Source organism: Arachis ipaensis, chromosome B04, assembly GCF_000816755.2.
Source record: "Arachis ipaensis cultivar K30076 chromosome B04, Araip1.1, whole genome shotgun sequence".
Classification (NCBI taxonomy): Eukaryota; Viridiplantae; Streptophyta; class Magnoliopsida; order Fabales; family Fabaceae; genus Arachis; species Arachis ipaensis.
In genome coordinates this window covers 129581258-129591606 of record NC_029788.2, presented here as the reverse complement: position 1 = coordinate 129591606, position 10349 = coordinate 129581258, and the positions used below count along the sequence as shown (strand labels likewise).

The 10349-nt window shown below is 26.2% G+C and overlaps 3 protein-coding genes across 3 annotated transcripts in view; all 3 read left to right on the top strand.

The window, feature by feature from the left end:
* The window catches only part of LOC107638157 (protein DOWNY MILDEW RESISTANCE 6-like), an 11763-nt gene extending 10636 nt beyond the window's left edge, over positions 1–1127 (top strand). Inside the window, exon 5 of the mRNA XM_021122650.1 lies at positions 702–1127. Within this exon, the coding sequence (XP_020978309.1) occupies positions 702–941 (240 nt within the window). The 3' untranslated portion in view covers positions 942–1127. The remainder of the gene's footprint in view (positions 1–701) is intronic.
* On the top strand, positions 3429–7862 carry LOC107638156 (protein DOWNY MILDEW RESISTANCE 6). Its single transcript, XM_016341325.2, has 4 exons — positions 3429–3738; positions 4391–4641; positions 6549–6870; positions 7581–7862. Exons 1-4 carry the CDS (start codon positions 3493–3495, stop codon positions 7812–7814), a joined length of 1053 nt encoding a protein of 350 aa, XP_016196811.1. The 5' UTR covers positions 3429–3492; the 3' UTR covers positions 7815–7862.
* Positions 8953–10013, top strand: LOC107638155. Its single transcript, XM_016341324.2, has 3 exons — positions 8953–9133; positions 9345–9433; positions 9589–10013. The coding sequence occupies exons 1-3, from the start codon at positions 9110–9112 to the stop codon at positions 9743–9745; spliced, it is 270 nt and encodes an 89-aa protein (XP_016196810.1). The 5' UTR covers positions 8953–9109; the 3' UTR covers positions 9746–10013.

Here is a 10349-nt window from a genome sequence, read left to right as displayed (position 1 = left end):
AATTCGGAATTTAATTTTTTAATTAATTATTAATATTTAAAAGTATAAAATTAAAGTATGTTGTTAAATTACTAGACTCAAAAAATTAGATTGATGTCTAAAAATGATTGCCAAAAATAATAAATTCTAACGATCTTCTAATATTTTTCATAAATATGTTATAATTTTAAACCGGTGTTATAATAAGCAAAAGGATTAAATAATTGATTTTTTAAAATGTCAAAGTTCAGTTTAAATATAATTTTTTATAAAATCAGTTTTTAAATAGAAAACCGGTTTTTAAATGAAAAATTGGTTTCCAAATAGAGAAATCAGATTTTTAACAAAAAAATCGGTTTCTAAATGAAAACTCGATTTTTAAATGAAAAAATAAAAATCCATTTAGTTTATTAACCTAAACCAATTTTTTTTAACTAAAAATAGGTTTGTTTAAAAATTTTTTTATATTTATAAACTAACTAGAGAACTTATTCTTATTAACTACTCTACCACTCTTCTATCTTATTCTAGAAAGGTGAAAACTCATGTGCAGTCAACTTCACATGAAGTCGACTGCACCTGAGTTTTCACTTCCGAAAATGTTGTTAAATTACATTCTTCCTCTAAAATTGAACCCTGAAGATATAACAAATTGACTAAGTTATTTTTCTTCTCAAACAAATGCAATTAATTAAATAACGTTTTTGTTTACTCATACACAGATAATTAGTAATGGAAGGTTGATTGGTGCGGAACACCGGGTTGTGACAAATTTAAGGAATGCACGAACATCTGTTGCTTATTTCATGAACCCATCAAAAGAAAGCATCATAGAACCTGCAAATGATTTATTGGTCAACGCAAGCACCCAACAAACTATATACAAATCCATGTCATATGAAGAGTTTCGTACAAATTTCTTCCACAAGGGTCCCAAAGTTGAATCAGAGTTACACAACTAGTTTTAATTTGCCTCTTAATCCAAATTCATGTGTGATCTCTATGTAGGTATTCCCTGTTCATTTTTTAGGACAAGTATATGCAAATTTTGATATACTATATATACTAGCTAATCGTTTTGTGTAAACTTCTATGGTGTGTTTGTAATATAATATAAGTTGATGAGCTTTGAAGTTGATCCTGAGAAATTTGATTAGTAAATGTTATAACACACTTTATCATATAAGCTAAATTTGATTATGATGATGCACACATTTGCAAAATTATTTTATTATTTTATTATGTAATTAAATATTATTATTTTTATGATGATTTGTGTGATTAAAAAATTATCTAATTTTTCACCGTGCCAAGATGATTATAGAATAGCTAAGGTTTATGTCTTTCCTTTGACACCTTCAATCCCTATGATTATAGTTGACACTAAAATTAACTAATTTCATATGCGTTATTACATTGTTAAAAGAAATTGTAATTAAGAGCCTTCTATAAATTATGTACATAAAATATTAGATGATACATTAACAAAAATAATTACATTTTAAATTAGTCATCCAAAAAAATGAATGTGATTTTTACACCGTCAGTAAATCAAAATTAAACTCAAAATAAAATATGAGTATTAGTAATTTAATATCGAAACTAAAAAAAATGAAAAAAAATCATCCAAACCGAAAAATGTTATTTAAGTTATAAAGTAATATTTTAATTACCTTTAAATTTGTAATATTTATTATTTTTTAGTCCTATTATTTTAATCCAAGAGTGATTAATAGTGTAAATTAACTCACTTTTTTTCTTGAAAAAATAGATCAAATTAAGGTTAATAAACAATCCATGATGAATCCCTAAGTAGGGTTTTGATGAAATCTTTCACCTCAATCATCGTAATTGACATACATGCAATTTTTTTTCCCTCCATGATATGCCTTTGGGTAACATATATACTTTTCATGCATATAAAGAAAGTTTACAAAAGGATAGGCAACATGTTGTCATCATTTTTGTGCTGAAAATCATTGTTCCATATCCCCTCTTGGATTTGCTTTTGTTGTTAGCTCTAGAAGTTTGAGAAGACAAAGAATAATACCGTGGATTCCTCGAATGACAGTTGAAAAACTTTAAACTTAAAATAATGTTAAAATATAGTATTGGAACTTTACCAAACCCGCAAGTTGTCGGTTACTTTTTAGAATGAATTATTGTTACAATTCGTTCACAATCATTGATAAATAAGTTATGTTCATAATGATCATCATTATTGTATGAATTTATATATATTATTAAGAATTACGATTCTCATTCATAAATATTCATAACTACAAAGGCTGTGCCCAGCTAATTATATCAGAATGATGATGATGATTATGTACCCTTTTTTTCATTTAATTTTGGTATATAGTACCTTGGTATATACGAAGAAGAAAGTTTTAAAATAATTATTATCCAATTTTATATATATAACTTGTACAAATTTAAAGCTGCATTCTGAGAATAGGATAAGACAAGATATTGAGAACAATATATAAAGGACAAAAACACAAAATTTTATATTCTTATATTCTATTTGATGATAAACTAGAACAAATTATGAAAATTTAATTTATTCTTATTTTTTTTATTTAAAAAATTTAAGACAAAAAATATAATAATAAAAAATATAATTATAAAAAATTTAAAAAAAATAAAAAATAAATTGTATCTCTTATTAATGTCTTTGTATTTTTTTTATCAGAATAAACACAAAATATACTAATTCAGTGTCGCTAGACAGTTAAACACATTGTTTCTGTCTATATCTTTTTTATCGAACATAATTTTGTGTCTTTGTATTTTTATTTCAGTTTCTTAATCATAAACAAAACGCAGTCTAATTTTTCAAAATAAAGTCAGCTGCGCATCCACATGCATCAATTCTCTAAATTAGGAGAAAAAGAAAAAGATAGGCCAAACTATTTCCTATTATTTTATTATTTACTAATAACATTATATTATTTTAATGCATTGATTCTTTTTAATTTCAATAACTGGTTGAATTAACTTGTCAATTGATAACAATGTAATTCTATGATTTTTTATAATATTTATTTATAATTATTTTGAAATAAAGTTCAAACAAACCAACCATTCATCATTTTTCAGCAATAAAATATCTATTTCTGATAATGGCAATATGGTTTTTTTCTTTTTTTGGGTAGATAATCACAATGTGATTAATTATTATAAATTCAATTAATTGATAAATAATTTTGAGTAACAATTATTTATTGAAGCAGATCATGATGGTGAGGTGGTGGCCTTATAATTTTAATAGACTTTAAAGTCTTAAAATTATAAGTCAAAGTGTACATACTTTTATGTATATGATAAACTTTCCCACATGGCAACCAACACATATATTATTAATTATATATTAAGTGATGCCTTTAACTTTTTAATAGTCAAAAATTTCATCTTTCATACATAATAATTATAATGTGGTCTTTTATTTATTTATTTTTTATTTTTCGTCAATCCATATATTAAGGGATACAAGAATTAAACTTCTCAATAATGCATGGTTCACACAATATTATTGGTGCACAAATTCAGGAGAACATGGATCAAATGCTTGTATCTAGCTGGTTCCATCTTCATTCCTCAGTGCCCTTATCCTATGTGCAACCACCGGAAAGTAGACCCGGCACGGCTGTTGTTGCTTCCGGCAAGACGATTCCGGTGGTGGATCTCGGAGTACATGATCATGTTGAAGTTCTTGGTCAAATTTTGAGAGCTTCCGAGCAATATGGATTTTTTCAGGTTTAATTTATTATTGTATTCAAGATTGCCAATAAATTGCATGCCACTTTCTACTTTAAATAATCTTTTCTCTCTTCTTGAATAATCTCACATATATGTATTTGAAATGGATGTTTAATTTAGCTTAAATTTTGGAGAAGTGTTGCTTTATTTATAACTTATAAGCTTGATTTTTATTTGCATTATTGTTGGTGTAAGGTTTATTTTTTATCTATTTTTTACATTATGGACACAAATAGTCAAATATATCATTTTTTTCCTGTGTAAAATTATTTTCATAACTGTGAAAAAAGTTACATTTGATTATATAAATCTTTGCTTATAAATATATAACTGTGAAATTGTCACAAAATCCCCCCAAAACCGCCGCTATTTGTCCCTGGTGGTGTAGTGAAATATGAGGGCTTAGCCACATGCTTCATTTTTTTGTGATGACAAGAACAAAAAAGGTTTAATTATTTTGTTGGTCTCTATAATTTTATTAAATTTGTAATTAAATTTTTATATATTTTAAAAAAAAAAAACGTAATCAAAATTTTAATTAAATTTTTAATTACTTTAGTAAAACTATAACAACCAATTGAATAATTAAAAAAAATACATATTAATTTGTTTATTAAGATGAAAGTAATGGATTTGATTATGTAATTAGGTTACGAACCATGGAGTTTCTAAGGAGTTGATAGAAGATACAATGAATGTATTGAAGGAATTCCACGGCATGCCAGCAGAGGAAAAGATGAGGGAAAGTTCGAAGGATCCAAATGGAAGCTGCAAACTGTATTCAAGCCGTGAGATTAATAACAAAGATGCCATTCAGTTTTGGAGGGACACTTTGAGACACCTTTGTCCACCTTCTCGTCAATTCATCCACTTTTGGCCTCAAAAGCCTGATACATATCGGTATATCTTCAAATCCATCAATTATATCACTCATTTCTTCTTTTTATTAAACACCAATTTTTTATTTCATCAAACATCCAAATTATTCCTCAAAAATTTTTTAGATTTAATTACTCTGTTAGTCTTATAGTTTTGCAAAATTTTCAATTAGGTCCTTATATTTTTTTTCTTTTTAATTGAGTCCTTGCACCAAATTTTATTTTTAATTGGATTCCTATACTTTTTTTTTCTTTTTATTTGGGTCTCTGTACCAATTTTTTTTCTTAATTGAGTCCCTATATAATTAAACCAATTACTGTTAATAGGGACCTAATTGAAAAAAAAAATTGGTGCAAGGACCCAATTAAAAAAAAATATAGAAATTTAATTAAAAATTTCGCAAAACTATAAAAATCAACAAAATAATTAAACCAACTTTTTATATCAAATACGTTGGTCTCTAATAAATTATTCTTTAAAATTCTTCAAGAATTATTCTCATCAGATGGATTAATTTTTTTATTATTTAGAATAAAAATTAATTTATCTTATAATAATATTTTTTTGATCTAATCGTTTTATAATAAAAGTGTTAAAGACTTATATTTGGTTGAAAGTGACGAAAAAACTAATTTGTTCGACGAAAATAATTTTTAAAAATTTTTAAAAAATAAAAATTTATCGTAGACCAAAATATTTGATCTAAAATTTTTCAAGAATCAATTTAAATATTTAATTACTCTTTTATTTTCACCAATAAATTGTCTCCGATTCTTAAATCACCTCCCTTCCATCGATGGTCATGCGGAAGGAGTTAGAAATAAAACTTTCACCTTAATTAAAAAAATAACTAAAACATTATTAATAGTAGGTTTTGCTAATTTATTAATATTAATAGTATTCTTAGAAATTTAGTTATCAATATACGGTTCGAGCTTAAATTCTAGGTTTGAAGGTTTGGTTTTGATAGTTTGATGAACGAAATGATGATGACGATATGATGTCATTTAATTGTTTTGAATTTCTATTTCTCATCAAGAAATGAAATTTTATTTAATATATTCTCTTTGTGGTCACATTTAAGTGAATATAAATTGCAAAACCTTCACATCAATCACTATATATTCATATGAATCCTTCGATTCGTATCAGATATGCTTTCATTATTGTGGAATTTGATGTATTGGTTGACAATGATTTAATTTTATTATTTTTCCTAATGCCTGATTGTTCTATTTAATTAAATATCATATCATATATCACAAATCAAATTTCTGATTCCATTTCACTCCTTTTAGAAACGCAACCAATGTTAATTTTAGAATTGTTTCCATTTTTCTCAACAATAACATCGAAATTTCCTCAATTTCATTAAGTGTTAGCTAAACAAGAAAAAATAATATCACTAACCATAGTATATATATATATAGTACTTATCAAGAAAGAAAAATCACTAAAAAAATTATTTCGATAACATATATTTTTTTGTTTAACTATTCTGTTGGTCCTATAGTTTTTGCAATTAGATCCTTATATTTTTTTTCTTTTAATTAGGTCCCTACACTAATTTTAATTTTATAATTAGGCCATTCTCAGTGTAAAAATGGTTAAATTTAACTAAATATTTTTTCGCAAATTAAAAGTATTCATAAGAACCTAATTAGATATTTGGCCACATATTTTTTGAAAGAAATATTATGTCAATTTTAACGTTTTTTTTTTAATGAAAATAACCTAATTACAAAAATTAAAGTAGTATAAGGACTTAATCGAAAAAAAAAGTAGTACAGTGATCTAATTAAAAATTTAATAAAATTATAGAGACCAACAGAATAATTAAACTTATATTTTTAGAATAATTACTAATTAAATTAAACTGTTAAATTAATTAATCATTGGAATTAACAAAAAATAGTGGATTATGACAGTGAAGTAGTTGAGAGATATACAGAAGAAATGAGAAAATTGGGAGTGAAAATATTGGAGGTGTTATGTGAAGGACTAGGACTTGATCGAGAATATTGCAATGGTGGACTTAGTGAAAGTCCATTATTGCTAACTCATCATTACCCTCCATGCCCAGAACCAAGTTTAACATTGGGAGCTCCAAAGCATAGGGACCCAACCCTTCTTACCATTCTTCTGCAAGAGAAAGATATAAATGCACTTCAAGTTTTCAAAGATGGGGAATGGATTGGAGTTGAACCAATTCCAAATGCTTTTGTAGTTAACATTGGACTTCTCTTACAGGTATATATTATATTCATTTCTCTAACTATTTCTTGTTATCTTTATATTTCATTTTAAAATAATATTTTAATCATCTTTTACGCAATTCTAAACACAAAAATAATAGTAACATGATAAACCACTAAGTTAATTACTCAGCAGGTTATCTTTTGTCTATCCTTGCTAATAACTTTTATTTCTCTCAAGTTTGATGCTGATAGAATTGGTATTTATAGAGTAGTTTCGGTGTAATTAATTTCTTTAAAAGTTTAAGCCTCTTAACATAACAAATTAGTTATTAAATAAAATTTTTTGAGTTATATAAAAACTTCATCATGTAATAAAATTATTTATTTAAAATATAAATTTGATTTTAGAGATTATGAATTGGAATTTATATAAGATAAATTTGTGTGAATCTTTAGTTCTGTATTTTAAGTTTTATTGATAACAAATTGCTTTTATCCTTTTTTTTTAAGTTTAGGTTTCATATGGATCCGATTTTCAATCGGTCTAGATATGATATTATTGTGGACTAAAAGTAATGAAGTTTTGTTAAATTTATGATCGGATAAGAATTTTAAAAATAGACTCCGTCTATATTTAAAATCAGATCAAATTAAGACGAATCTAATTTTACTCGTTCCATAAAAGATCGCACAATAAAAAAGTTTCTTAGCCACTAATTATTTTTTGCTTCTAGTAATAATTGAAAGTTTTGATATGTGTAGATAATTAGCAATGGAAGGTTGATCGGCGCTGAACATCGTGTTGTAACAAACTGTGAGAGTGCAAGAACCACTGTGGCCTATTTCATCCGTCCAACAAATGAAACGATTATTGAACCTGCAAAGGCTTTGATAACTCTCCATCCCCCAATCTACAAATCCATAACATATTCAGACTTCTTAACAATTTTCATGACCAAGGGTCCAGACATTGAACCTCAATTATTACTCCCTTAATTAATAACCTTTGCTTCAATCTAGACACCCTAATTATGTTTCCATGCATATATGAGTATATAATAATATCTTCGATAATTAAGTTATTGGGGAATTGAGTGTTTGCCAGCACTACCCAAATTTTTCTATAGTTCTTGAAATTAATCTCCAATTAACCTTGCTTAATTGCCAAATATAATAAGTTTGAAGGCTTTAAAAATGTTTGATAATTTAAAACAACTCAAAGAATATATTGGTATTACTATCCCTTAGAATTTTTAGTTTATTACCTTATACTTTAAATTTTTTGTTTTTAAGAAAAGCAATTAACTAATGCAAATATATATGTACACAGAAATTTTTTCATATCTTAATTAAAGAAAACACATTTAAAAATAATTTTGAGATATGAAATTTAAAACAATTCGTACAAGATAAACTCATAAAATACGTATAGTCCAAACCAATGTTTCAATTGATGGACCAAAATATCAATATCAAGCAAATGCAAGTCGCCATAGTATAATAATATAAATTAATCTTTTCATGAAATGAAAAATTTTAATACACTTCTAAAATGGTAAAGCTAATAATAAACCGTTTCAAACACCAGGAAAGACGCCAATTCAAATTGAAAAAAAAAAAAGAAATACTAAAGTATATTTTATATAAATAAACTAAGCCTTATCCAATAATGAAATGAAATTCTTAGTACTTTCAGAAGCGAAAGGGTGGAAGTGATTTCCATTGTCCTAATCTGATCTCTTTCTCACCAATCAAATTAGTTGTCAAAATTTATTATTTTATTCAAAATGGAACATTCTCGTTATAGTTGTCATTACTAATTTGTCAAGGTCTTGTTCTGGGTCAAAATCACACAACTCTATTGGTAGGTCCATAAGGTCAATTATATTATATATATTTTTCCTCTACGTATTTTAATCAATTAATTAATAATATTATTAGCTTATAAAGAATACATAGTATCATGCAAAAACATGAGGCAAGCCCCTGGTTTCATGTTACTAACTAATGAATGTTAAATACTTTACCTTTGAACACAGCACACTGTAATTTAAATTTTAAATGCCACCTTGCATGCCAAGTTTCCTTAATTAATTACAAAGTGATAGCTACAAATTCTACTATATATTATATATATATATAGACATGAATAGCACACAGGAAGAACCATGAAAAGAAAATTAGATCAAATAATCAACCAAATATTTTGAAATCCAAGAAGCAAAGAAGGCATTTCATCTCTTTCTTTTTCCCAAGGATATAAGGATTAAGGAGACAAATTTCCTAAACTAATGGGGCGTTGGATGAAACCTGAGGTATATACACCATGTTATGTTTTATTTATCTTATATTAACGACTTCTTAGATATATAATTAATTATTATATGATATTTCTAACTGTTTTAAAAGGTTGTTACGTTAATTATTCCAAGTCAGTTATATGTGTTACTTTATATTTTGATGCTAATAAAGTTAATTAGTTATGTCATTAATATAATTAATATGAATATGGACGTGAATGTGCAGGTTTACCCTCTAATGGCGGCAATGACATTTGTGACGAGTATGTGCGTCTTTCAATTATCACGAAATTTGATAAGGAACCCTGATGTTAGGTAAAATTCAAATTCAATTACATACAACTAATATATGAAATGTTTAACTTATCCTTAAGTATAATTTTTTTGACATTTCATATATGTTATGTTACATACAATAATATACTATATACTATTACTTGAATTTGTTGAAGAAATGAATATAATTATAGGGTGAGCAAAGCTCGAAGGAACATGGGAGTGTTAGAGAACCGAGAAGAGGGAGAGAAATACGTAGAGCATGGGCTGAGGAAGTTCCTTCGCACTCGACCACCCGAGATTATGCCAACCATCAACCACTTCTTCAGTCGCCAAGATAAATCATCATGAATCCGGCCTCCATTAAAATTCCAATAATTTTATGTGGAGTTGATAATTAAAGACTGTTAGATAATGATTTAATTAAATTTGTTAAATCATCTAACAATTTTTGAATATCAACTTTATATAAATGCACGTGGATTTTCAGCCATCAAACCTTACTTCTCATTTGTGTATTTTAATATTTTGCAAGCGTCTGTACGTTGTTAGTGTCCAAAAATAAGATCATTTTAGGTAATAGAGAGTGTGTGTATTAGTTAACGCTGGTTTAAATGTAGGTTGAAATTTAGGTACAGTCGATTTTACGTGAAGTTGATACTGGAGAGTCATTAGATGATTTAACTGATTTTACTAAATTTTCATCTAACGGCTCTCAGATATCAATTTTACGTGAAGTCGACTTCACCTGAATTTTTACCTTAAATGTAAAACGAAAAAAAAAATTTGTTGAACATATCAATTTTTTTCCTTTGTTATATATAAAAATTGGTTGTTTGTTTACAATAAAAAATATATGTAAAGTCGTTTGTTTTGTTTTTACTATATATTTAATTTTAATCGGGATGATTATCTTTTGAAAAAATAACTATATATACTTAGAAAAATTGTAAAT